The 27,813-nt window shown below is 36.4% G+C and overlaps 1 protein-coding gene across 1 annotated transcript; it reads right to left on the reverse strand.

Annotated features, from left to right (window-relative positions):
- Positions 1-1,078: 1,078 nt before the first annotated feature.
- Positions 1,079-27,813, reverse strand: LOC114646610 (carboxypeptidase A1-like). The gene is made up of 11 exons (XM_028794883.2): positions 27,737-27,813; positions 21,010-21,091; positions 16,291-16,425; positions 14,619-14,717; positions 14,278-14,379; positions 10,115-10,216; positions 9,552-9,662; positions 4,833-4,923; positions 3,219-3,418; positions 3,002-3,086; positions 1,079-1,434 (listed from the first exon to the last, which is right to left on the reverse strand). The coding sequence occupies exons 1-11, from the start codon at positions 27,799-27,801 to the stop codon at positions 1,247-1,249; spliced, it is 1,260 nt and encodes a 419-aa protein (XP_028650716.1). The 5' UTR covers positions 27,802-27,813; the 3' UTR covers positions 1,079-1,246.

The raw sequence follows: 27,813 nt of genomic DNA on the forward strand, positions 1-27,813 counted from the left end.
GCATTATCAGAATAATGACAAAATAGTTTTAGCAACTACAAAGAAAACTTTAAAGTCTAAAAAAGAGGTTCCAAAAAACTATGATTACCACATGCGTGTTACAGGATTATATGTATTTTCTATTTTATTGTTGTTTTTGTTAAGTTTATTATTCCTCATTTTTGTTTGTTAATTTTCTAATGTTTATTATTTAATAGTTATGTACTGTCTCTTTGAATGTTCTACCATTTTCTGTTCTTTGTGGGTAGATTCCCCAGAAGGCGGGGCCACCTTGACATCAGTGCTAAGTTGGCAAGAAAGAGAAGCAAGCAGTGGAGCATTGGGTTTGTAAGGAGTTTTGCAAGTATTGCCATGTTTGAGGATTTTCTGGTTATTGTGATTTATTTTGCATATTTTTCTGTATTTTGGCCTTTAGATCATGTACTAGAACTTGTTTGCTTTGGATTAACCTTTTTAGGCAAACTCTTTTTGCCCCTTTGAGTATTTTTCTATAATTTTTCATTGTGTTAATAAGTCTCCAGTACGATGCACTGGCACCCTGTTCAGGTGATTGTTCCAGCCTTATATCCCATGCATGCTGGGATAGGCTTGAGCCCCCAAAACACTGCTCAAGATTAAGCGGTCTTAGAAAATGCTGTTGGTCATTTTCATAAGGGTTATTCATTGTGCTTTTCTTTACAAGTGAGAGGTTTGTGGTCACCTTTTCCTTTGTAGGGCATTCTGGTATTGTTTCTGGGACTCTGCTGTTAGAGTGGTTAGCTGGTTTGGGAAGATCTTCTTCTGGGCAGAGCATTGAAGGTGCTGGCCTACTTTGTGGGTCTTTTGGTGTACTCAATTACCATACTCACCATGACTACGACTTGCAAACACAACGTTGTAGTTTTTGGGTTAGTGTGCCAGTATGCAATGGGATTTCATCACTGAAGTAATGTCAGATGAGCATAGCTTAGTTGTTATTGAGGTGCAATGAAAATGTTGGAAAAGACATATTATGAAACCTCCTCATTTCAGATTGTAGTTTCAGTGGAAAATAACACAGTTACGTAAAAAGTAATAGTTTACCACCAGAACAAGAATATTGAATGATTTTCTTTTTAATTTTTACTTTTTAATTGGGTTTGATAACAAATATATTTAGGGTCATTATAAATGAGAAATGTTTTTGTATAAGCTTGTTCTTGTTTACGTTTCCATAGCAATTACACAAATGAAGTGTGGTACATATAAAGTGCAGTTTTTTAAGGCTTTAATACGGATTATCCCTGGCATGTTCCATTAATTTCATGAGAGCAAGCCAGGTTTCTTCAGCAGTGGGGATGATCTGTTCGGCAGGCAGCAAAAAGCCATAATGTCCTGTGTCTCTCAATTCAAATGTGAATGAATACTTGATTCCATTGTCATATGCCCAGTCAGAAGTGGTTCCACTTGCTGGATCTGAAATATATACATACATGCTTTTGTTATTGTGTTTATTTTGCCTGAAAGAGCCTGGCTTGACTGGTTATATTTAATCCATACTTACTCTCATTAACAACATCCACTTTGTATGCCAAGACCAAGTTACTCTACCCCTTCATGCCCATTTTTTCTACTATACTGGAATGATAGCCTATATGATGATTAGCAATTAAAATTTTGTTTTCCTCCTGATGACTTTTTGTTCCACCTACTCCATTTTGATAAAACTGTAACTGACTGTCTCTTTGGGACAACATTTTCACCTGAAGCAAAACAACTGTACAGTTCATTCTGACCTTTCAGTAATGATAACATATTTTTTGGAATATTTCCATCTTAAAGAGCGAAGGTATAAAATTATACACCGTTCGGCCGCAAATTCCTTGATGTACTGGTGCTAGTTTTGTTATTCTAGTACATGTTTGATAACTCTTACTGAAATGTGCTCAGTACAATTTAGCATAATTGAGAGCAAAGAATTTGAAACTTTTGCCCTGTCAGCATGAAAGACTCTTTATTTTAATGATCTTGAAAAATAAGAAAAAGAAAATTGTAAAATGTTTAATAAAAAAGTGTTTAGGCTACAGGGAACTGACACTAGCTGGAAAAGCCTATGACAATGCATAAAGTGTGGGCTCATGTGCAGATTCTGAATGTGTAGTACAATGTAAGTAAAACATTGTAAAGTAAGCAGCAAATGCTAAATATGGTTATGCTATGTAGTTTAATGGAAAAGGACTTAACTAAAAAATCATGAGCTAATGACTCCAAATGTAATCATGGCCTCACTGTATGTAAAACAGAAAGCCACTCAACATCCATTGACAACATAAATATGCATGAAATGTGTTGCACTGAGCCTGCATAGTATTTCAAAGTGGTGTATACTTTCACTTTGGAACTAGACTTCTCAGCAAGATTTGTTTTTTCTGCTATTCTTCTATCTTATTCACTTATTTGCAGCTTCCTTGACATGACTTTGTATGCCAAATTCATGGTTTTGTGTATTAAAATGCAAATTTCACATAGTGATGTAGTTAACCGATGAGGTGACTGATTGTCTCTTACTAAGGTCGTCACCTATTAAAAATTAACTTGTTAGAGCTATAAAAAATCCTAACGTACATTGTAAATAAACAGTAATTTACAAAGAACACCATATCATAGTAGGGTAAACATGGTATAGCCTTGGAATCCTGCAGTACATGATATGTCATTGCATTTTACATGGTGCAAAGGTTTTCTAATGTAACATTAATATGTGTTATTGCATAGATGTTGTGGGACTACATTACAAAATCCATATACTTTATTTACCTTGGCCATTTTTTATTTGAGATAGCACATTTCAAATCTTATAGGCAGAGGTGATGTGTGTAATTAGGAAGAACAGCCATCATAAGTGAACAGTTATGGGTATATTTTTTGAATTGGTTGTGGGATATTCATAGCCAACAGCATACTTATTTTTAAATATATGTCTGCACATATGTTCTAGGTAGAAAACAATCTGGTTTAAACTGTGCTCCAGTTGAATACCTACATATAGTGGTGTACATGTCTCCATAGGTATATGTAGTTCCATAAACACTGGCAAGGGCATCCACTGCACTTTTTGCCAAAGTGTGCTGCAGAACATTTAAACAAAAAAAAGGGGAAATCAGAACAATTTTAAATGAAAAAAGAAATCAAGTGAACACTTTGCTTTAAATGTATTTTATATTGTAAATTAAGAGGTAAAACTGCCAGGCAGTTCTTACTAGTTCTTCCTTATTAGGAACAGGTGTTGAAGTATATCCATTAGGAAACATCAACATCTGGGAGTAGCTGTGGATAGTTATCATTGCTTTGAAATTCCCATGGAACAGAATAAAGTCTGCTATTGACCTAACTTCTGATTCTGAATGAGCAAAGGGTCCACAGTAGGTTTCATCACAAGGGTTTGTGCTTGTGCCAGGACCTGTTGGGTAAAATCAAAGGCCAAGAAGGTTTGTATTCTTCATATGCTTATATACATGACTTAAGTCAAATACACATTCAGATACAGCACTAGGTATTTTGCTTTTATCATTATAAATGTTTGAAGTAGCAATAGTTTGAAGTAAACATAGTAAAATAATAAACTTCTTAATTATTCAAATCATGGTTTACAAACCTTGTCTGAATACAGGCCATTTGCTTAGCTTTATCTGCTAAGCCATTGTTGCAATACGACTGATCTTTTTCACCACTGTTGTAAATCAAATCGTTTGTCATTATAATCAAGTTATAGCAATGGACAAGCTACAGAAGGGAAGTCAATCCATTTTGAAGATATGCATGAACAAAAGCAGACACAACCAAATGTGAGAAGAGATGCCAGTAAAAGTGAGACAATGTGTTTTTGGATATCAGGAAGAAATTGGAGTCCCCAGACACAGGAAAATTATGCAATCTCCACACATACACTTTCAATCTATCTGAAGATCAGTAAAGGTGGCAACGGAAGATGCTCCACTGATTCCTGGTAATCAGAATATGGTGATGAATAATAAATATTAACATCATTCTTATTGAACTAAAGCAGACAATCCAACAGTTCATGCCTACTGATTGTTTTCCATGGGATATTTGGAAAAGGTATTTTAAAAACAAGATACTCATACACTGCTAAATTTGACAGTAAACCCTATAGTAGCTGGTTCAATCTGTCAATGCTTCAAATGGTAAAAAATGCATGTCAACAATAGTACATGGAAAGTTTTTCACCATAGAAATGTGTTATATAAAACAAATGTTGTTTGATTATTAGTGTGTACTTTACTAATTTTATTCATTTGTAGACATATTGCTTAAAAGCATACTATATAAAGAAAATTATTCGCTTCCCTCAACTAAATGCATCAGGGTAGGACAATTTACTTTTATTAAAGAAGGCTTGCAGAATCCCAATCTTGCTTCTAAAGTTTCAAAATGTTTAATCAAATAACAATCTAGAATACTCTGTCAGATATCTGTACTATAGAAGAAAAAGCAATATAAGATAAGGTGAAGAACAATAAAGAAATAAACCAAGATATGCCTATTACGTCATAGACGTTTTGAAGCAATCAAGTCAGTCATATACTGTAACTGAACAGGATACCATGTCATTGTGTAACAAGAGATAGTGACGTAATTTAGTGTTTTCTCACAAACTGAGCTATAAAAAGCACTGCTATTTGTATCCAGGGAGTTACACAAAAAATAATTAATGAGATTTTTTTTTCCAGGGGCTGTTTCTATTGATCAGGAATTTTTTATAGGACTAATCAACACAAAACCATGTCATTGTTATTCCACTAGTTGATTGTATTTTTATTATAAACTGCACTGTTCTGAAAATAAATTCTTACCTCCAAAACCTATTTGCCAGTTCCTGTTAGGATCCACACCAATACATGATGATCCAGGATTGATTGACCTGGTCTTGCGCCACATTCGGTTCTAGTTTAAAGGTATAGTCAATGAGACATTTATTTAGTAAATACAATGGAAACCTTTGAAATCACTCCATGAATGTTAATGCCTCTTATCTATTAGCACCAAGTAAAACCAGGAACCAGAAAGAGTCATAGTGCAAGTTATTTTCCACTACAAGCAAGAATTGTAAAAGAAGTGTTACTAGTACATTGACAACACCAAATTGTTTCTGCATATATAACAGATATGAGCGAAATTACGGTGTAAATGATTTTTAGCATTCTTGCTTGTGATTTTTTTTCCCACTGTTTGGTGTGGCACGGGATATATATTTCTTCCAAATACTTTAATATTCTACCATATGCAGCACTTTGAAACTGAAAATTTCAAAATTTTCAAGTTGTGTTAAAAATTGTCAATAAACACTTGCACTTTTGTCAGCAGCTAGTAAATTTATTACTATACCTCTCAAAAAAAAAACAAAAAACTGGCAAATGAATATAATTAAAATATGTTTTAATAAATGGCATGCAAGGAAACAGAACTTTGGGCATGGACTACAGATATGACAAGGTCACCAGAGCCTCAATGAGGTTTTACCAAGTCAGCATAGGATCACCTGACAAAGCTGGAACTGAATGCACAGTAAATCAAAACAAAAAAGCAATTTGAAAATTATGTGGTAGCAGCAACTTAGAAGCTGATGCAATACAACATGTTTGCGATGGTTTATGGGTAGTTCGAACATGCATAGCACAGCACTTTGCTATTAGTCTAGTTGAAGACAAGGCCAAATGAACATGGACATTCCACTTCAGGATAGCACCATTGTTAAACAATGCAATGTAGTGAAATTTCCTTAGGTAAAGGGAGTGAAACGTGCTGAAATTCAGCAACTCTGACCCATGTGTATGCAACACTTCAGAGAAACAGGGAAGTGGTGACACCCTTGATCAAGTAGGGAAATGGCAGCCAAATCATCTAAATGACAACTTGCACACATAATAATTCATATCAGAGTTGTTATTATATTGTGCGTTGACATGATAAACATATTAAAGCTCAAGCATGGTGCACATAATGTATACACTCTATTTTACTTCTCTTTTAAGAAGACCAATGCTGTGTATTTGCACTGAAGAACTTGTTTCTTTTCCATCAAGTTAGACTACCTCATGTCACTTCTCAGTGAATTGGCCAACAGCTCATGAATATCTCAGCCAAGCTTCACTCCGTCATGCCCACTGTGCTGGAACCCTTTAATCAACTGACAAAGTGCTACATCCACTTTTCGTATGGCGTGAGTGCATATAACATAACATGTTATTACCAACATAAAAAGGTAATTTGCACCAGTGCCTGTTTTCCTGTCCGTTGTGTTAAGAAAGTAACAGGTCTAAGCACATCCATTGTACAAGTTTTATTATGTTTTTTCCCAGCCATTACAACTGAACAGCACATAGAAATACTTCCTATTTTTTTCTGTCAGCCCCATATATCAAAATCCCTGTATTGAGCCATCATTAACTAGACCACCACCACCACATCTCCCTTTCTTTGAAGCAAAAGACTGGTCACATTTCTCTGCAGAATGACATAAACTATTTATTTTCTCTTATTTTTTCTCTTCAAGAGATTTCACAGGTCCAGTCTCTTGGGGTCTGATTATCTCCCTTATCTATCTTGTTCTCAGGAGCACTGTGTTTTGGAGATAATGGTCCCTGAGGTAACAGTGTTCTAGGAGGCAAAGTCTCCTTCTGACGATCTTCTAGAAGGGTTTCTCTCGATCCTTCATGTGCTGTAAGTGGCACCAGATGTTGTCTGTTCCTTCTAATAGTGCCTTGTGGCACATCAATGAGATAGGACCATGAAGTTGCATGTTTTGCTGCTATTGTACTAGGTCTTCTCTTATCAGTGACCCAAACTGACTTCCCATGTGTAAGTGTCTATAAACTTATTGCTCTATGTCTCTTGTCAAACTGTTTTGCTTCACACCACCACCACACTAACATAATCACATTAATGCAGTCATATTGCAATAAGAGCACAAAGCAAGAATGAAGCTGCTTTTGTTAACTGTAAACAGTTACATTCTATTAACATGCAGGTCGTCTGTGATGCTGCTCTGGCATAATGCTACAAAAGCATCTCCAATTACAGATATCATTCACAGATTGAAATTAGAGAGTGTAGATGTGTTTTTTCTCCTCTCGTTAAACGTTAGGATTCAGGCTTTTTTAAATTTTAGGTATGGTGTGGCTGGAACTCATGGCATTTACAGCAGCAGGAACATGTTGCCTTTCAAAATATTTGCACTTGTTGCTGACTCCCATGCTTAGGCCACCAAATAAAGGTTATTTGTGTGCATTTAGAGACGAAAACTTCTGTCTCGCACTACTGGATCCGTCATGTGGCTAATCTACCATTCAATGAAGGTCTACCGAAATGCTATCCCATATGTATGAAATTAATTAGCATGGCTATTTCAGGGTGGAACCAGGCAGTGTTTGAGGCACATTCACAAATGTACATTTACAAAATGAGTGTGTTTTATAAAGGGTAAATATTATAGAAATATGTGTAAGCCACATTTTTTTTGTGTACACATTTTCATGTTTTTTGGCATATGTGTATTTTCACGCTTGAAATCATGGAGAATTTTATAAATGAGGTCACAGGCGTGGGGTCCAAACTATGAACACTGGATCTGTGATATACCAGTGCTACATAATGCTCCACCAACTGTGTACATTTACATTATTATTGTTTCAAACAAGAATTTCAAATAAGTAAATGTTCCCATACACTTATTACAGAAAACTCCATACTGAGGGAGGTGATTTTATTGAATACTATTTTATTAAGCAAGTAAAATGCCATAATGTTTTTTTCTCTATTGTTGGCACTCTTAGAGGATTATAAATGAAAAGTGAGTTACCTTGTGTGCACAATAATGAGTTTGTGAGTATTGTCAAACATGTGCGCATGGGAGGCAGCTAAAGGGCTCAAATGGTGACAATTCCAAGTCTGACCAGGGGGTAGCGAGGTGCACTGACTTTTTCTCTGTCCTCTGCAGACTATTCACGGGAAACTCCATAGGGTTCTGGCACCTGTGATGATGTCATTTTCTGCCCAGACGACGTCACTTCCGGTTATGTACCCGAGATGACGTCACTTCCGGTTCCACTTACTGTCCAAATCTTTAAAGCTGCAATCTTTGCCACATGTCATCAGTTGTGTTTTGGACTTTGAACCAGACACAACTCTACAAAATTCAACCCTTTTTGCAGCCAGGGCATAATATATGGGTGGCTTCCCCAAACCTTTTGATGTCTCCTGTCCATATTGTGACAGAATGTAATAGGATGGAAAACCAAATAACTTCATGCTACATTTTTCTTAAGTTATTCTCTAAATAATAGTGCAGCAATGTAGTGTATTCATGTATCTGATTATCTTCAGGTCCACTGCTTGACTCTCAAGAAACTCAGGTGAAATTCCCTAGTGATGAGCAAAATGATTCAAGTAAAACTAAATTTGTGTGAAATTTGTACTTTCACTTTGCAAAACAAATTGTTAAATAAACTTTGTTTTGCTTCTGGCTAATTTGATGCTATTGACACAAGAATAATCATGTACGTGCATTAATTCCACATACATTATTTAATATTTAAACAAAGATGTCTACTAAAAAAAAACTTTGTCAATTGTGATCAGTCTTGGTGATCGCAGTCTTAAAGATACACAATGTGTGATGTAATGTGTAGAATAAGGTGCTTTGGTGTGTCTTTGTCTGGAAAATATCCTGCATGTCAAATTTTTTAGAACTTACCACACCTGTCCATGATGATATGAAACAGAGGCACATACAGAACTGATTTTGGAGATATGCTAAATTTTACATGCATTATATATAGTAGCTGTAGAAAAAACGGAATGTCTACAAGACTTTAGGGGAGCAATATTTCTTGTTTTCCACATCAGAACAACTCTTTTTAGTAAGTATCATGTTCCACAAATGTAAAAACTGTTTGCAAATCAAAACTTGCTTGTTTCTCTCATCATTAGTGCTCTCTAAAATTGTTTTTCAAAAAATCAGAAGCTGAACTCAGTACAACCTGCCTGAATTAAATCATGATGTAACAGACACCAAAAGGTAAATCAAAAGTTCTGCTAACTTTTAATATGAAATGTTGATAATAGATGAATTAATAACTTCAAGAATTCAATACCGTGGTGCGTGTTTGTAGTTACACATCAAACTACTCACCCATTATTAACTTGGCCTGTGATAGTCAGATATGTTTTTCAGATTTATTTAGTTATTTTATATCACTATGGCATATTAACATCTCATTGTGGTTTTTAGAAGCACAATATAAATTTTTTTTGATTTTATATTATATTTTAACAATAATGTTGTCAACACATTGAAAGAATTCAGTGCTAAAATTAACAGTAGACCATGACAGATCAAAAAATGACCCATCAAATCTTTTGATAAACTTGTTATAAGTTATATATAACATTTGTTGAATGTTTATTGATTAAATGTTTTATGTGACATTATGTTCACCTGTGATTAATTTTTCAGATAATTACAATGTATATAATAGAAGTATAGTAAAATATTTCCCATTTCTAAGACTTACACTCTTATGGGTGAAATCATAGCCATCTGGATTGGTCACAATCTCAAAAAAGATGTCCATTGTGTTGAGTATTGAAGTAAGCGAAGGATCTTTGCCATAATCAGAAGCAATCTGGAAGATTATTGTACAAAGGTAACATTTACAAAAAATAATTAATATGATCATTAATGAGAGATAACCTTAACACTCAGCACTCAGAAGCAAAATATGTGCTAAAAGGTCCTTGTAGCAGCATGCTTACTACTTATATATTAGGATCCACTAATGATTCTAGACCTGCTTTTACCTCTGTTGCCGTTATTGGCCAGGTTTAAGCCAAGTTGGTTAGTTACGGCACATAACTGAAATAACAATGTTGTTCTAGAGAAGTGCCTGTGCAGAACAATGACTGACAGATCATTTCACATTTTAGTCCCTTGTTTAAAATTTCCTAATTATGGTTGCTAGATATATGGAAAACATATACATTTCTTTTAAACTTTGACATCTTACATATACATCACATATGCCTGTGGAAATTCACATGATTGGAAGAAAGAATAATAATAGACAAATTATTAAACCTTTTTGGCTGTCCAAATGCCAACAGCTGGTGTTATCCATTCACGGGCATGGATTCCAGTGTCTAACCAGATAGCAGGCCGTTTCACTCCACCAGTGCTGAACTGTTGGAATTGTGAAAAATCAAAAAGTGTAAAATACTGAAAATAAACGCAGTAAATAAGCATCTATTTAGTTTAATACTGCTTCATCCTTTATTGAACCTGCTTAATCAGATTTAGGGTTGTGGAGAACTGGAGGAGGATATTATAGCAGCATTAGGAATGTCTCTGAAGAGGACCTGTCTGACAGCCCCAGAGTAAGACAGACAGAGAGAGAGAGACAGACAGGGTAAAGAGAACTAGTGAAATGTGATACTTGGGCTCCATGCACAGTGTGCTGCCATTTTAACATTTTGTGCAATCCTGTTCTGACCCTTCCAAATTATATCACCCTGTGAAAGGCACAGGGCATTGCTACTAAAAGTAACATGGCAGTGCCCATGCCTAAACACTTCAAATTGGCAGCATGTAAAGTAATAAAACAAATTCAAAACAGTAATAATAATATTATTATACTAAACAACAATAGCCACATTCTGGAGCTCTACACACCTATAGTTGACTTAACGGACATTTGTTATTATTTCAGCCTGATAATGCTCACACAATCCTCACCTTACTTATAGAGCAACCAGTTGGTGCTCTGAACGTCTGCAGCTAGACTCTACTGGTGCCCTTTGGAGTTTATTCCACCTACTTGGAGATCCAGGGTGAAAGCTCAACACTGGAGAAATTTATACTTTGGATTTATCTGGCTAAACCTTGGCCATCTTTATTAGGAGCTATTCATCGACCCATAATAACCACTCAGTGCCCTTGACGCCTTCGCCTCAGCCAGTACTTTGCCACTTTGACTGTTTTATGTGTGCTACTCAAGTACTGCTTAAATGTATTCTGGATTCACATTGGCCTCCCCTTTTTTTCCCCTTTTTCAGGTGTGTATTTTGCATATGTACGCCCATACACATGTGTATTTGTATATATACATATATATATATATATATATATATATATATATATATATATATATATATATATATATATATATATATACACGTGTGTGTGTGTATATATACAGTATAATTTATACAATTGTTTCTATTGAAAGTTTAATGATCATTTGTCATTTTTAGAGAGAGGCCTGGGGTGGGAGGAGTTGGGACACAATCATAGCATGATCTAGCAACAGTATTTCACTGGCTCTGTGTTTCATTGACCCACAATTGTTTAATATCTGCTTATATGTCAAATATATCTTCAGTTGTGTGTTTTAAAATTTTCACCACATTGATACTTGTATTGTGAATGATGGTGTTAGGGTGGGATTGTTTTCTGAGATCTCACTGTGTGTGTCCACTTATAAGAATAACCTATTGCTTTTTTCTAGTTCTCTACTTGTAAGACCTCAGTTTTTAAATTTTTTGCATTTTAATTGTGAAGTTTTTACTGGGGTGGGGGGATTGGGGGGTTTTGGGTGTGAGACTCCAGAGCTACACTCTGTGCTATATGCTGTAAATACATTTAGCACCCTTACATGTATTTCATTTTACAATTCCCTTTCATTGCTATCTTTCCACTCTCATAGCTAATCTCAATGCTTTTTCCTGGAATATAATATTGCTCTTCTGCTTGCAAAGTATTTGAGTATTGCTGATTTACTATCTCATAAAAAGGTTCACATAGCCTGTTTGCAAGAATCACATCTTTTGGCTAAAAACGTTTATCTGACTGCCTCCCGGCACTATTGTATGTACAAAAACATAAAGGTTTGGTCCAAGTTCACTATGCCTTTCACCCAAAGTTTCTTGGTTCTAGAAGTGATCTGGAGGGCAGGTTCTGTTTTGCTTTGATGGAGATGGGTGTGTGTTTCAAGTTGTGCCCCAACTCCATATAATATTCCATTTTTCACTGATGTTACTAAATGTATCCTTTCTTTCTCTGAATTTCAACTAATCATCAGAATTGAGGCCAATGCATTTACCAGCTCCTTAATCAATAAATCACCTTTCCTGATTAATCAGTGCATGCCCCCTTATTCACTTGCCAAATTTAATATATGTTCAAAACATGCATACTCTGGGTTATTAAATCTTTCTGTGAAATAATTTTCTTTTTTTTCTTCTCATATTAAATCTTATTCCAGAATAGATTATATTCTGTCTTCAAAACCTCTTTCCCCCTGCTTGGTTAATGCCCTTTTATTGTTGCTTTCTTTTTCTGACCACTGGTGTATTCACCTTGTGCTTTTTCTTCCCCTTCTTTTTCCTTGTTCTGTTGTTGACATTGTAACACTTCTCACTTACAAAATGCTAATTTTATTAAACAAACCTTTACTATACTTGAGGAGTTTATAGCTCTAAACAAATGCTCCAACTTATATTTGGCTGGTTCTTAAGGGGCATATTCAAGACTTGACCATTGCCATTACGTTTGTATCCAGTTTAACTCACAGGGCATGAAGGAATATTGACAATCTGGAGAAGTGTCTGACTAATCTTGAAAATGCATGCCTGCATATTTCTGAATCAGTACATGAGCTCAAAATTGTTTTAATAGCCACCATAGCAGCTAATGTTCTTATAGCTTCCCTTTGGAAGATAACCCTGAGCTTGTTACTTTCTCTGCCTGGAGCTTCTATTTTTATAACCTTACTCTTTTAGAACTGCATCAGCATGGACCATCAGCAAGAGGGAGGACACTGTTTCCGTGATTAAGTCAAGGATGACAGTGAACCCATGGTCTTATCTGGACATGTGAGCCAATGGGTTTTGTGAGTGAGCTGCACATTTTATTAATCTATTTTTTCTATTTTACCTTTTTACATAGGTCAGGCTGCGGTGGGTTGGCATCCTGCCCGGGATTGGTTCCCTGCCTTGTGCCCTGTGTTGGCTGGGATTGGCTCTGGCAGACCCCCGTGACCCTGTGTTTGGATTCAGCGGGTTGGAAAATGGATGGATGGATGGATGGACATAGGTCAGGGGTGGAGTGGGTGCCTGTGGGTTCAAATTTATAAATGAAAATGTTTTACTTTACTATCCTCTTCTTCCCTTTGAAATCAAATAAAAACTGATTTAAAAAATACAGTATGTGCGATTATGTTTCAGGCTTTTAGAAAACGTGAGTGAACATCTACTGGTGCCTAGGCTACATCACACTGATGAAAAGAAAAGTTTGGACAAGAACAGGCCATTAAACTTAATGAATCGTGTCATTCCTATTCAAGTAATTTCTTCACATAGCAGGACATCTGGAAACATGGTCAAACACAGGGATGTGCAGTGTGGTCCAGTTTTGAATGCAAAGGACACATCAGCTAAAATTGCCACCTGCTTGATGGGTATGGTCCAACATCTATATGATAAATAAACAGCATATGCCTGGTAATGTCTTTCTTCAGTGAGCCTCACAGCCTGAACCTCATACTAAGTGAGTTTAATTTCTTTAGTTGTAAGTAATATGTGTTATAGTGACAAAGAAAATGCTATAATTTCCTGGCTGCAGCTCCTTGACACCTGTGTCTTCTGGGCAAGGATTCATGCCATAGTGTCATGGTGGAAATAATGTTTGGAAAATAATTTATAGAAAGCTAATACTTTATTGTTTGTTTTCTTTGTAGCTCTATGAATAAACATACAGGTGACAACTGACCAGTTACCTAAATTTTGAGATACCCTTGCACATTAAGGCAAAAATGAAAAATAAGTAGAATAATAAGATTTCCTCACATATCTGTATATTAGGTTAATTACCAGGTCTAAATTGGCTTCATGTGAGTGGTTACATTCACCTGTGTGCCATGTGATGACTTTTTTAAGTTCCTGAAATGCAAGTAATGTTCCATGGGTGGGCTCCAGTTGATTCAGAAAATGAAATAAAATAACATTTTCAGTTTTCAGAACTGTGGGAGAGGGAGCTTTTTCCAGTAGTATTGGGATAAGGCAGGAACCAGCTCTGGGGGCAGTATGCCCATCTATCGTAGGGCCTACTCACATACACACTCAAAAAAGAGCCAAATTAGAATAGGCAATTATCCTAACACTAGCCACTACACAAGTGAACAGTATCTGACTTTCTATAGTGTAGCTATGGCAGAAGGTTGAATGAATAATAACCAAAATACTTACCTTCAGCACATAAAGTGGACGCCCTTCAAAGCTTAAGCCAATCTGAATTTTTGAAACCAGACTTGGATGATCAGCTACTAAATTGTCCATCCACAAATTTATCTAAGGGGTATTTAAGGAATAGTAGGAAATCAGATGGATGCATTGGACCACAGTAATTAGTTCAATCTCAGAATGGTACTCTATAGGACTATCTTTTGTTACCGCTACTTTCCTCTTTACATTGATGACATTAACCTGTTTGGTTAAAAGATTAGTTCTCTAAGTGAACTTCACTTTTTAGTATATATAATTATAAAAAACATTTAGTACAATCAATAATACTGTAATGTCTTTTGTACCTCTTCCAGTGTGTGATAAGCTCCATAATCATAAACTTCATTGTTCCTTTCCTTTGATCTGGAGAGAACCATGTTCTCTTTTTCTTTATTTAGCAAGACCTATTAAAAAATAAATATAGTCAACAAAAATGTACAGCTTGATTGTGAATGGGTGACTGTTCGGCTCTGGTGCCTTCTACAGTAAGGTCAGAGAAGTGGGGAACTAACAAGAGTCAGTGAGTACCTTTAGTGTGACCTCAGGCCTGTAATAATATTTGGAAAGACTCAAACTGTGCATGACAGCCTAAGAAACAACAATAAGAGGGGGCATCCAGATATAAAAAATCCTGTCACCTAAAGGAGCAACCTCAGATCTTAAAGGTCATATACTTGCAATGATCTATCATTGGGCCATATTAAAAAGAAAAAAAATGTGGATTAGACCAAGGCAAGCGTGGAGCACATACTTAGGAGCTATAGTGATGGCATCAACAAGGAGAATATGTGCAATCCATAGAAAGTTTATAAACATGTAGGAAATATCTGTGGTGGAATTCTGATGATCTATTTACTGAGGTGGCAGGACCAAGACCTTCTGGTGAAGTGTAGAACTTTTGGTGTTTGTGAGGAGGGTGGGATTTTTGCACCAATTAGAGCAAAAGAGCAAAATTCTCGTGAGTTTAAATGGCACCTTACACCACTGATTACAAAATAAATAAGAACAGGGTACAGTTGTAATACAAATGGGTAAAATATTAACAACAATAAAAAACACAAAATTAAATAAAATTGAAACACTTTTTGTGTACGCCATTTATTATTTCACTAGTGATGCAGTATCACATTTAATTTCAAGAGTACCAAGAACAACTCCTGCCCCCTCTTTGATAAGTTGTCTCTTAAGGACCTGTCTCTTTACTTTTCTGTAATAGTTACTCTGATTTTTTTTTGTTTAGAGTATGCAGCTGATCATTCTCTTTTCATTTTTATTTTGTAATAGTTTAATTTTAGCAACACTTGAACTCAGTGCATAACTGTGTTATGTAGTTTACATCTGTCCATCTTCTACTTATGACTTGGCACAGTTTTCCTTTGTAGTTACACAATAAAGAAAATAAAACCTTTTGAGGTCTACAGGTATCCAGTAGGTTTTCAACACTGTAACAGTTTATGACTATAGGACAGCATAGGGCAGTTAACGTTAATCTTACATTTGTAAAAGATGTCAAAATTACATATAGGTACTCACTGATCAGTTCTGTGTTTTAATATATGAAGGCTTTGTCATTTATGACACTAAGGTTTGGAGGAACTTTAGATATTCACACTTTTACTTCAGCATTGAAACAGAGGTGCATTTTAGTGTCAGATTAAATCTTAGACATACCAGACCATTTTAGCTCCTGTATCTCACTGTAAAATAAATATTTTAGTCATTTTCTTGCATGAGCTCAAAATAGCTTTATAGAATGGGAGGAAAAATATTAACAAAAGAAATATGTTTATTTAAGCAGCAATATTACTTAATAAGATTATTAAGTGTTTATCTTTTGCTGACATACAATAAACATGTAGAAGGTAAGGGCACTGTTTTATTTACTTTAAATGACACTGCTCATTAATACATTGTAAAAGGGTACAACTGTGCTACTTTGTTCTTAATCCTAGCAGTAAAGAATTACAAACACAGTACCTGAACATCATCAATCATCACAGAGTAGTGAATACCACTGAATTCCAAAAAGGCTCGGACTGCCTGAAGACTTTCAAATGGGACATGAATATCAACCGGAAGGGCTGGCTTCAGGGGTTCCCGCCATATGTCAAGCTGCACATGGGAAATGCACAAAAATCATTTTATATAAGACTATTGATTTTTATAATCATTTTAAAAAATTACAGGCCTTTACAAACAATAAGTGTTGTTTAATTACATTTTTTTCTCAGAAGACTAAAATAAAACTGAGACTCACTCTTTCTGCTTATTTATTAAGTGGCTTTTAGCCTCACACTTCTAGTTTTCAGTTGGTCTCAATGGATCTTAAAAAGCCCCACATGGTATTTTTGAAGTTAAGGTTATTTCTTCATGATAGCTGTGTGCCGTCTCTCATCTCAGACACTGCCTTTGACTATTAAAGTTGTATTGTGTAATTGTATAGTGTACAGCGTTGTACTTTGCCTGCAAGCTTACAAGGGAGGTGACTACATAATTAGTCCACTGTTAAGATAAAAGACAAGAATTTTGACTATTTTTGTTTTGTTCTTTATTTCGCCTTATACAATTTCTTGTATTAGGAATTTGTTAGTTTTGGCATACCCCTTGGGGTCAGAGTGCAGGGTCAGCCACTGTACAGCGCCCCTGGCCTTGCTCAACGGCCCAGCAGATAAGGATCTCTTTTGGCAGTGACGGGGATACCAGCGCAGATCCTTAGCCTCAGAGCCACCACTCCGCCCTATTTGTCAACTTCACAGCAGCAAATCCGCAGTCTTTAAAATTTTTGAGGTATTTTTATAGCACCAAAATTAAATTGTAAAAATTAATTTTATTGCAGATTTTTGTCACTAGTTTTTGTAAAAGGAGAATATCTGTTGTGCTCAGCATTTACATTACTATTGGCGGAATTTATATTAAAATAAAACTTGAAGATTCTGCCCGCTGAAACAATTTGTGGTCACAAGCAATTAAAAAATTAAACATTTGTCAGTAGCTACTCAGTGTAGAACATAATATATAGTAGCTAAAATAGTCTAAAAATGTTCGTACCCAGGTTATTCAAAACAATAAAGCAACAAAATTCAAACACTATTCTATATTTAAGAAAACAATTTAGAGGTAGAAGCATGGTGTGTAAGGCCTGTCAAAATGCGGTCAAAGCATCCTGTGTTTCCTTGTACCCAATGTAAACACTAATTTGCTGCAGGTGGCAGGGACAATGCACTTAGGAAAAAGAATTATGTCATGGCTAGTGATTCACATATCAGCATCCATTCTGAATCAGCCCTGTAGACATCCAGCCTATTCCAAATCGAACCTTAAAAGACATAATATTCAGGGCTATAATAGTAAGCAGTGGGTGGCACAATGATTTATGTTGCAGTTTCCTTCAGAAACTTGAGATCCTCGCCCCTTTACTGCCTGTGAAGTGTTAGGTCATCACACTTGCTAGGTCAAGAAAGCTAAATATTGGCTTTTCTTTCCCAACAACAAAAGAACTTAGGAGTGTCATAGGAATCAATTATCCTTGTGTATAGCTTTTTTATATGTTGTTGCTGTAGTATTGGATTTTCCATGACTGTTTGTACACTGCTTCTAAAATCATAGTATGGCATAGTCTCCCCATTCTGGTTTGTTCTTTGATTGGTCATACCCTGCCCATCGTTTAGTCATAAATCTTCCATTTGCTAAACAGCTTAGTTCTACGAACACCAAGATTGCCAGGTTTCATGATGATTGTTTGCACAAGTTGAGAAATGCATTATCTTGACATCTTTACCTTATAGCTTTTGACACTTATCTACTAAATATTCCAGATTTTGTATTAAATTTATTATTTTGGGAATGGTTGTGTTTTTTTTTTGATGTTTTTATGATTGCCATTGTTATAGCAAAATACTAAAATAACTTAACAATATTTTAATAAAGTTGAGATGAGCATTGGTTCACCCATTGACACTATCACGAGCATGGCCGGATTAAGGTGGGTGCTATTGATGCTGCAGCATTAGGCCCATTCCTGAAATAGGCCCAGATGAAAACAGATGAGAATTTTCCGGAAGCTGAACAGTTTTCCTTTGCTATATCAACCTCAAAATAATTCTTAGAATGAAATTTGGAGTCCAACTGTCGGACGCCTAGACACAGCGTTACTTATTATACAGTTACTATTGTTCTTTGCGCTGTGACGTAACTATAATGTCTTTGTGTTTATTGTTAACCGAAGATTTCAAGTTAATGCTATCAATTTTACGTTAAACAATTTACTTAGTAATTTAGCTGTGTTTTTTGCAATATCTTGGGGATTCTTGCCACTTTATTATTGTTCGGTAAGTGCCACATAGTAAATTTTTCACCTTGAAAGTTAGTTGTACAGTAAAAATTGATGGCTATTTAAATGGTTATCTGTAAAGGTAAAACTAAAAGCCGGCCCGTGGGCCTGGCATGGATGTTTAGAATTTTTAAAATCCTCGACAGGATTCTGGTCTATTATGAAATTTAAATCGTGGACAAATTTTTACCCTCAAGAGCCTGAACTGAGTCACTTTAACCCAATGTCTCTGCAAATTCATTTTTTCTTACTCTGTTTCATAAGAGAATTGCAAAATTTTGTGTATTTCATTGTTAGGTTTTCTGCATTAAGTGCACTTTTCAGACAATTGCTATTGAATGTTGATGTTGATGTTAGATAGTTTGATTTTAATATCTAGTTGTTACGATACTACATCATTATTATTCATGTTCAATAAAGGCTGGCTGGTTGCGTCGCAAGCAATTAAGGCTCCTTGGTCGGTCTGAATGTGCATGTATGGTGAGTGCCGAATGCACATGCACCAATGCCGAGAAAAAATTGGCCTTTTTTGCGCTGCAGCATCAGGCCCAATAGTTAATCCAGCCCTGATCATGAGTGCCTTTTTTTTCTATTACCTTATTGATGGTCCTGAACACTAACCTTAGCTTAGATGAGAGATGTCTGCAGAATCCTAAGCCTTGCCTTAGAGTTGTATGTTACTTCAGTACAATGGCTGACTCTGTGCTCTGACCTCCAAAGGTCATGCAAAAAAGACAATTTCCCCTCAGGGATTAATAAAGTACTGTATATCAAATAAAAAATCAAAATATAAAAATGTAAGCACAACTATAATCACTCTTAGAATGAGCAGTTTTCTAAACCTTTCTTATTTAGAAAATGTCACTCTGTTTATATTTTGTCATGCAAAAAAGGCAATTTCCCCTCGGGGATTAATGAAGTATATCAAATCAAAAAAATAAATCAAAATATAAACATTTAAGGACAACTTAATCTTAGACTGACTAGTATTATAAACTTTTTTTCATTTATAAAATGTCACTCTTTCTACAGTTTGTTAGAGCCCAAAAGCTTGGAAATTACTTACTAAGATGTGAAGACTGTTTCCCAGAATGTTTTTTGTAATTCTTTATACTTTTGTATGTCCTTCTAGAACTTGTATGCTGATTGCCTCACTTTGAGGTTAACGGAACAGCTAGCTAGGTTTTCCTCTCTTCTCAGGAAAATGTTTTACTATACGGTTTGGTGACAGTATCTCTAGATAGAATGTGGCACCCTGACTCATGATAACTGCTTAGCAGCCATGCTGAGCGATAACATGTATTGTTGTTTTATTATATACAGCCTCTGTATGACTTCCTACGACTTTTGATGATTACATGTCTTCCAGGCTAGTGCTGCCAATAATAAATTGGTCCAGTTCAACCTCACAAGTGGCGTGCTTGTTTTGTATGTAGTCTTGCACTGAAATATGCCACACTCCATTACTGGATTACAGTCTATAATGAACTTTGTTGCCCTTTTGCTTGTTCCAAAACCCAGCTACTTTTAACATGATTAATGTTTTTCTTCTTTCGGATGTAGAATAATCAGAAGAACAAGTGTGTATCAAGTGATGCAATGCAACAAGGCAATTACATTTCCAAATAAAAATTAAAATTGATTCTGAAATTCATTAAACCCTTAACCATAAATTACCAAAAAAATGGTTCTATAATCATGTGACAGTTTGGTTAATTAACCCATTTAGTTAATAAATCATTCATCAGTTAATAGTAGTTAACTTTAATTAATGGTAGCTAATGGGTATGGATTTAAAGTAACGTTAATGATTTTGATGACAGTTAACTTATCACTTAACAGTTAATATCCCTGGTCAAAGACTTCGCAGATGTGTGAAATTTAGAATTAAAAAATAAATAAACTGAAAACTAGATATATTAAATATGCAGAAACATGGAAACAAGGAAACTGAGAGTTATTTGTAGTTAATAATGATATAAAAAGGGAAAATAGTCATATTGTTTCATTCAGAAAATAGAATCACAGCAGCACTATAAGGCTAAAGCTATAGAAAAGAAATTTAAGGACAGAAAAATAACAACCACTTCTTAATATACATGTTATTAATCTAAGATTGAATGTTTCAGTTTCTTAAATTTTATTCTAGATACCCAACAAATTCCATTTTGTATTTCAGAGTAAAGAACAAAATACATCATTTACTTCACAGTTGGCACAAGAATAAACATACATGGCATGTTAATGATACATAACATACTGTACTGTACTGTTCAGAAACAAAGATGTGATAAGAGTTAAATAACTTAAAATCTAATGACTTTCAAAGCAAACAATCCTCCTGCTAAAACACAACTACAACTAACCTTCAAGTGCTGCAGATTTTGAAGCTCCTTTAACAGGAGTATCTGTTCCTCACTGTTAGCTTGAATACGGAGAACTTGGTCCCTGTTGGAAAAGATTAATTAGTATTTTAGTCTGCCAAAAATAAATAAATAAATAACATAAAAATCAACTGGACAAAACTGGAAGAAAATTTAACTCTCCTCTCATATGTCTTTGTAGTGTTTGTTTTATTACTGGCTACATACAGTATAAAGTCATTTAGAATGTATTCTACTCAGAGCCAGTCAACCAATTAGGCCAAGATTGCAGTTTATGGAAATTAAGTGGCAGGGAGCGGGCACCACTCATTGTCCACAGCTTTCTAGACAGTGATAGGCACCACTGGCCTGTGGTCTGCATGGGCTTTGACAGGCACTGATTCTACTGGTATACTGTACATACATAAATGAAAAATCCAGAAAGCTTTTTTTAGTGATAAAAAGTAGGCTTCCTAGTTTGTAGCTTTATATATTGAATATCACCAAATGTTATGAACTCATTCCACTATGAAGCACAAAAAGATTAGCAGTCCTCCAGAAATTTACACTTAAACGTCTGTTTAAGTACAGTAACACTTGGGATGGAAAACCATCAGCACAATTAGGTTGCTCTGCCTTCTTGGGCTTGAGATACAGGAGGCAGGGCAGCTTATAATTAACAGTACAGTATACACAGACACAGTTATGAACAAAACCTTAATATTACTATAACAAAGACAAATCCAAACCAGAAACACATAAATTAAATAAACAAGAAATATTCTTGAGGGCAATAACCCTGGCTGTACCATGACATCGAAGTCAGGTTATTAGTTAATTATTCCTAATGAAAAAGAAAATTAGTTTATGAATATTATCGTAAGTGTGGAACAGGCCTAGATGGAAGGTTTAATGAAAGAGAATCTTCTTTACAGGTAACCCTGCAGTGAGTCATTCCTCCTTCAGTATATTGTATATAAAATATTCTTAAAGGTCTCAATGTGTAACATACAAAGCAAGTGCTTAAACATTCAAAGTGAAAGAGCATTCCTTTCGCCAGAAGGCACTTTTCACAGTGATGATGACATTACTGCATTGCTGGAAACAAACTGATCTCTGTTACAAGGACACACCTGTTTTTTTTCACAGGCTGCTTATCAAACTACTGGCATTCAGCCACTGAACATACAGTGCATCCGGAAAGTATTCACAGCGCATCACTTTTTCCACATTTTGTTATGTTACAGCCTTATTCCAAAATGGATTAAATTCATTTTTTTCCTCAGAATTCTACACACAACACCCCATAATGACAACGTGAAAAAAGTTTACTTGAGATTTTTGCAAATTTATTAAAAATAAAAAAATTGATAAAGCACATGTGCATAAGTATTCGCAGCCTTTGCCATGAAGCTCAAAATTGAGCTCAGGTGCATCCTGTTTCCCCTGATCATCCTTGAGATGTTTCTGCAGCTTAATTGGAGTCCACCTGTGGTAAATTCAGTTGATTGGACATGGTTTGGAAAGGCACACACCTGTCTATATAAGGTCCCACAGTTGACAGTTCATGTCAGAGCACAAACCAAGCATGAAGTTAAAGGAATTGTCTGTAGACCTCCTAGACAGGATTGTCTCGAGGCACAAATCTGGGGAAGGTTACAGAAAAATTTCTGCTGCTTTGAAGGTCCCAATGAGTACAGTGGCCTCCATCATCCTTAAGTGGAAGAGGTTCAAAACCACCAGGACTCTTCCTAGAGCTGGCCGGCCATCTAAACTGAGCGATCAGGGAAGAAGGGCCTTAGTCAGGGAGGTGACCAAGAACCCGATGGCCACTCTGGCAGAGCTCCAGATGTCCTCTGTGGAGAGAGGAGAACTTTCCAGAAGGACAACCATCTCTGTAGCAATCCACCAATCAGGCCTGTATGGTAGAGTGGCCAGACGGAAGCCACTCCTTAGTAAAAGGCACATGGCAGCACGCCTGGAGTTTGCCAAAAGGCACCTGAAGGACTCTCAGACCATCTTTGGTCTGATGAGACAAAGATTGAACTCTTTGGTGTGAATGCCAGGCGTCACGTTTGGAGGAAACCAGGCACCGCTCATCACCAGGCCAATACCATCCCTACAGTGAAGCATGGTGGTGGCAGCATCATGCTGTGGGGATGTTTTTCAGTGGCAGGGACTGGGGGACTAGTCAGGATAAAGGTAAAGATGGCTGCAGCAATGTACAGAGACATCCTGGATTAAAACCTGCTCCAGAGCGCTATTGACCTCAGACTGGGGCGACAGTTCATCTTTCAGCAGGACAACGACCCTAAGCACGCAGCCAAGATATCAAAGGAGTGGCTTCAGGACAACTCTGTGAATGTCCTTGAGCGGCCCAGCCAGAGCCCAGACTTGAATCCGATTGAACATCTCTGGAGAGATCTTAAAATGGCTGTGCACCGACGCTTCCCATCCAACCTGATGGAGCTTGAGAGGTGCTGCACAGAGGAATGGGCGAAACTGGCCAAGGATAGGTGTGCCAAACTTGTGGCATCATATTCAAAAAGACTTGAGGCTGTAATTGCTGCCAAAGGTGCATCGACAAAGTATTGAGCAAAGGCTGTGAATACTTATGTACATGTGATTTCTCAGTTTTTTTATTTTTAATAAATTTGCAAAAACCTCAAGTAAACTTTTTTGCAGATTTCAGAGTTTAACTTCTGAGTGACATTCTAATGTGTTACTCTCAAGAACTTGCTCTTTCATTGACAGGGTAGCTGCGGATGGATTCTACTCTGTGTCAAGGGCTTCATAACTCATGTACACTTAGCACGGTGGGTTGACTAACCCAGCCTTGTGGTTTATAATGAGGTGTAAAATGCCACCACTGGAATGTAATGTTGACTAGACATTGTGATATCCCATGCATTATCACACCACTGCACAACCTTGAACCTTGGATATCTTGTAGTTCATGAACTAAGACTGATCAGTGATAGAGAGACTAAGACACAGAGAGAAATGCAAAAGTGAAAAAACTGAGTCTTTATTTACAATACAATTAGACAAAAGCAAGCATGAGCGTTGTGTCATTTATAAAATTATACACAGTCCAGATGACACACAACAGAAGAAAACCCCAAAGAAAAAAAAATATTTATAAAAATAATGTAGCACTTTTCCCACTGAATCAACCCCATGAAAAATCGCTCGGGGGCTTAATTAATTATTAAAGCACCCATTTCTTCTTACACTGCTCAGTAAGGTTGTTTACACTTCACCCACTGGTCAACAAAAGATGGCCCTTTTGAGATCGCCATCCCTTTTTGTATCGTTGCATGACTGGTGTGGCCAGTTCCTGTTAACATACATCCCATTGCCACTAATGAGAAGCATGCAGTGATGCTGGGTATGCCACATGTTTCCCCTAGCCAGTACTCTGCACTTGAGGCTGTTTATACTTACCATGTGAAACTTACACACAGACCACAACACAAAGTATATATGCTCTCAGTGCCCAAAATGCATTTACACTTTAAGTGGCCCATTTGATCATGCGTTGATGTTTTTCTACTCAATAGGTGATAATGTTTGGTCAATGCTGCATACCTTACACTTTCACAGCAGAGGAACTGAATTTCTTACATGATTGTTTTAGAGAAGGATGTCGATGGTAGTGTGCTGGTATTGGAGATTGGGTAGTGACAGTGTCTGTTATTATTGGCTTAATGAAAAGAAAAAGGAAAAGGTGGTGTGCCAGCCCCATTAACCAAAAGCAGTAAAGGAAGAACAAGCCTGATATATTTGTGAGTGATTGGAATACATGGTGAAGAGATCCACTTAAAATATTTTTGCATGTCTTCCTTGCACTTTGATGACCTGCTGCTCTATATTCAGCACTTCATGTATCATTCTAGAACCCAATTAAGCCTGGTAGGATCACATCTGCCACCAACCTCTCCTCAGAACTCACTACTTTGAATTCATGGTGTCATGTCCCCATTATGGCATTGTTAGGAAAAATTCTGAATACAGCGCATGTCAAAAATCCAGAGCATGCGACCCATGTGAGGGGATGTGTCTCTGCATCAGGTGTCATTTTCACAGCACAGCCCTTGTAACCATTGAGCACCTGCCTGTAGGCACACTGAGCAACCTTGTGCTCTCACTCTCTCTGTCTATACGTCCTTCCCTCTGGTAAGCAAAATTTGGTAAACCATTTACCTGGACCCACAATTCTTTTGGCTCTTCTCCATCTATGCTGGAATACTAATCTCACCTTCTCCTCTGCATCTTCAAAACTGCTTGGGCTGTCATAGTCCCCTGTCCTAAGGAAAATACGGGCTGTGTAGTTAAACACAAGCCCCCATAGGCCTCAGATATGTGCAGTCTTCTTACTGGAGCCCCAAATTACATTCCCTCACCAGCTAAGGTAAGCTTTGACAACTGTTTTTAAAAGGAGCAAAATAGGCTACAAATAATTTTCATACCTTCTCCAAATGAATCTTGTGACATGACGCGCCACAGACTTAATGAACATTCACAGCGAAATGAGAGAGTTAAAGATTCTTAAAAATGAGAAGGAATACATTTACAAAAGAATTTGGTTGCCAAGTATAAAAACGGTTCTACAGGTTAGAACAACATGATATAGAAGGGAGATTTTTTTTCATCAGTGTTCTGAACACTGATTAAGATAAAGATGGCCAATATTAAGTGAATGATGTACTTATTAAACATACAAGAGAGGTATAAACAAAATCGATAAAACAGAAAATATGTGAGGTGAAAAACAAATCTATGCTGCTTTTTAGAGCCCATTTCAATAGGTTTTAAATTATTTTCCACCCAATGGGTTTGGCTTCCCCACTTTTCACCCTTAATATTGTTTACTATAAATCATTTCTCTTGTCCTGTCCCAGTCTTTCTATAGACCCTGGTTTCTTTCTTTCAAAACTCAAAATGTCCCTGGCAGTGAGGTGGTTTTAAATTATCCATCATGCTAACTTTTAGCCAAGCACTGAAATGACATCTGAGATCATGGAAGACCCCACTTTTGCTAAGGGGATAGTAACCTAGTACTATCTCAAGAGTCCTTTCACCTTTGAACCTTTGGTTGCCTTTTGAAGGCCATATCTCCAAAATATCTCTGCCATTGCTTGTCCTGTTAAATGGATAATCTTCTACCAGAATATATTCTCCACAGTATTTAAATACTATTTTCTAAATAGCATATATAATTAGCCTATATTAGGTTTTCTAAACTTTGAAAACCACTTGTAGAAGGACATGAAATTGAAATTTCAATGAAAATTGAAAAAAAAAACCAAAGCTGAGGATTCCTCCCCAACCGGCCTTTTTATTTCTGATATCAAGCTAGAAAAAAGCGGCCACTCTTGAACTGAGTAGTATACCAGAGGTTTTTCACTCCTGCTTCTTGTTAAAATGCTAGCCCAGTGTAAAGCTTGCCATTAGCGCAAAGAGGAATAAACACGTTTTTGTCCCTATTATGCCCCCTAAAAAGTAGAGTAAAAGATTGTAGGGGCAAACAGAAAGGGTAAACAAAACCAAAGCAGAAGTCTAAAGCCAAAAGGAGCAGAATTTCCAGCAACAAAAAGCAAAAGTCAAAAAGGTAAGGCTCAGAGGTCAAAACCATTACTAGGAAAAAGTTTCCTAACAAAATGCAAAGCAAAAAGCAATTTCAAAAGATTCACTGCTTATCTCAAAGTTATGATCATCCTAGGCTTCAGTTACGCGTGAAATATTGTTTAATTCAACTCAAAATTGTTCATTACTCTTAGACTATTCAAAATGTCTCTAGGTGAAGACTTTTATTATAGGCAATGTCATCATGTATCAGCCTCTGTGGGTCACATATTTTGTAGCCTCGCAGAGCCAGATGTGATTTTTAAATGATTCTCAAAAAAGTCTTTACTGAAAAGGCTACACCAACAGGAATCTTCCTAAAACTTCTGTCCCCAATTTCTCCAGCTAGTGTGTTTTAAAAGGTTGGGGTTACAGGGAGACAGCAAAAGAAACTGACACAAAAGACGACACTGAGAGAAAATAAAAAGCTAAAATCAGAAGCTCAGTAGCACAAGTTAACTGAAGGTTAATGATGAATTTGTATATTGTAATGAGTGTGGCTACAAAAGAGACAGACACACATGTTGACCACGGCAACTATTTGGCTCCACATGTTTGAGAAGTGCTTCATCTTGCCTGAAGAAGAGTTGCCTCAAAAGCTTGCATATTGTAATCTTTTAGTTAGCCAATAAAAGGTGTCATTTTGCTTGACTTTTCACTACATTCATAATGGCTAACACGGTACAACACCCTTGTACTATATGAAATAGTGAAAAACAGCATAATTGTAACAAGGCATATTGTTTGTCATTGATTTTTCTCTGTTACAATGGAAAGAACTGGCACACATCTACTTGGAAGTGATCAATTGGGTCCTAAAGAGAGAAACAGCAAAGAGGGGAAAGGAGAAGGGGCCTGAGCCATTGTGCACGTCCCTGCAATCTTTATAATTAAAAGAACAATTGTAAATGGATGAATGAACTGAGGGATGGAAGAAAGCTCAGCACACATGAATTTCTAAAGACAGCATATGAAAAATTTCAACTACCTTCTACTGTACTAAGAATTAAGCAATTATAAAAAAATAAGTAACCATATAGGCTACCTCTGAGCTTTTGTCCTGTTAACTAGTATGCTTTATTAAAAACATGCAATGACTTACCCATGAAAATCTTTTTTGGCACAAATGGCCACAACAAACCCTAAGAAGATGATCAAGGCCCTCATCGTTTCTTTTGT

Source organism: Erpetoichthys calabaricus, chromosome 1, assembly GCF_900747795.2.
Source record: "Erpetoichthys calabaricus chromosome 1, fErpCal1.3, whole genome shotgun sequence".
Taxonomy (NCBI): Eukaryota; Metazoa; Chordata; class Cladistia; order Polypteriformes; family Polypteridae; genus Erpetoichthys; species Erpetoichthys calabaricus.

Coding starts and splice junctions, on each gene's coding strand:
- LOC114646610 (XM_028794883.2), bottom strand. CDS start 27,801: ATGAGGGCCTTGATCATCTTCTTAGGGTTTGTTGTGGCCATTTGTGCC. Junction 9,663..10,114: donor GCATTTGGACAGCCAAAAAG/GTTTAATAATTT, acceptor ATAATCTTCCAG/ATTGCTTCTGATTATGGCAA. Junction 4,924..9,551: donor ATGATTTCACCCATAAGAGT/GTAAGTCTTAGA, acceptor CCTTTAAACTAG/AACCGAATGTGGCGCAAGAC.